General features: G+C 55.3%; 1 protein-coding gene across 1 annotated transcript; it reads left to right on the forward strand.

Annotated features, from left to right (window-relative positions):
* The first annotated feature begins 840 nt into the window (after positions 1–840).
* LOC136466450 (uncharacterized) lies at positions 841–1143 on the forward strand. Its single transcript, XM_066464864.1, has one exon. It carries the CDS (start codon positions 841–843, stop codon positions 1141–1143), a length of 303 nt encoding a protein of 100 aa, XP_066320961.1.
* Positions 1144–1698: the final 555 nt, after the last annotated feature.

Raw genomic sequence — 1698 nt, forward strand, 5'->3', positions numbered from 1 at the left:
CTCGACAACGATGCCAAAGGGAAGCGGAGGGAGAAGGCCCCCGGGGCCTTGGCCCCCCACCTCCCCAAGAAAAAGGGTCGCCAGGGGAAGCAGGAGGTCCTTGAGGCCGATCTAGTCATGGCCGCAGATCACAAGAATCCCTGAGACCCCGCTAGAGGCCCCAGCCTCTTCGACAACATGCTTAAGAAGCCCTGTCCTTACCACCAGGGCCCGGTGAAGCACACCCTCGAAGAGTGCACCATGCTCCGGTGTTACTACGCCACGCTCGGGCTCCCCAACGACGATGCCAAGAAGAAGGGCGTCGGCGATAGGGACAATGACAAGGACGACGGGTTCCCCGAGGTGCACAACACCTTCATGATCTTTGGCGGGCCTTCAACATGCCTCATGGTGCGTCAGCGAAAGAAGGAGCACCGAGAGGTCTTCTCGGTTGAGGTGGACACTCCCTAGTACCTCGACTAGTCTCGGGAGGCGATCACCTTTGATCAGGATGACCACCCCGATTATGTCCCAAACCCCAGGCAGTACCCATTCATCATTGACCCGGTCATCGACAACACCCAGCTCACCAAGGTGTTGATGGACGGAGGTAGCGGCCTCAACATCCTCTACGCCAACACCCTGGAGCTCCTAGAGCTCGACCAGTCACGGCTCCGAGGCAATGCCGTGCCCTTCCACGGCATCGTGCTAGGGAAACATACGTGACCCCTCGGGCGCATCGACTTGCCCATCTACTTCAGCACTCCCTCCAACTACCACTAGGAGGTCCTCACCTTCGAGGTGGTTGGGTTCAAGGGGACCTATCATGCCATCCTAGGGCGCCTATGCTACGCCAAGTTCATGGCGATCCCCAACTACACCTACCTCAAGCTCAAGATGCTGGGCCCCAATGACGTCATCACTATTGAGTCCACGTACGAGCATGCATACGACTGCGACGTCAAATGCATCGAGTGCACCGAGGCTCTTGTGGAGGCCGAGACCCTCATCGTCAACCTTGACCGACTTGGTAGCGAGGCGCCTAAGTCCAAGCGTCATGTCGGGACTTTTGAGCCCACAGAGGCTATCAAGCTCATCCCGGTCGACCCCACCTGCTCCAACAATCGAGCGCTGAGGATCAGCGCCACCCTCGATAGCAAATAGGAAGCTATGCTCGTCGACTTTCTCTGTGCGAATGTCGATATATTCGCGTGGAGTCCCTCGGACATGCCAGGCATACCGAGGGAGGTCGCCGAGCATGCCTTAGACATCTGGGTCAGCTCTAGACCGGTGAAGTAGCGCCTGCGCTGATTCGACGAGGAAAAGCGTAGGGCCATCGGCAAGGAGGTGCAGAAGCTTTTGGTGGCTGGATTCATCAAGGAAGTATCCCATCTAGAGTGGTTAGCTAATCCTATATTAGTCAAGAAGAAAAATGGGAAGTGGAGGGTGTGTGTAGACTACACCGGTTTGAATAAAGCATATCCAAAAGTTCCATTCCCATTACCTCGAATCGACCAAATCATTGACTCCACTACAGGATGCGAAACCCTATCTTTCCTTGATGCGTATTCCGGTTACCATCAAATCAAGATGAAAGAATCTGACCAGCTCATGACTTCCTTCATCACCCCATTCGGCATGTACTGCTATGTGACTATGCCATTTGGCCTCAGAAACACAGGGGCCACATACCAGTGGTGCATGACCTAGGTCTTTGGT

This window comes from Miscanthus floridulus, chromosome 1 (assembly GCF_019320115.1).
Source record: "Miscanthus floridulus cultivar M001 chromosome 1, ASM1932011v1, whole genome shotgun sequence".
NCBI lineage: Eukaryota > Viridiplantae > Streptophyta > Magnoliopsida > Poales > Poaceae > Miscanthus > Miscanthus floridulus.

Coding starts and splice junctions, on each gene's coding strand:
- LOC136466450 (XM_066464864.1), top strand. CDS start 841: ATGGCGATCCCCAACTACACCTACCTCAAGCTCAAGATGCTGGGCCCC.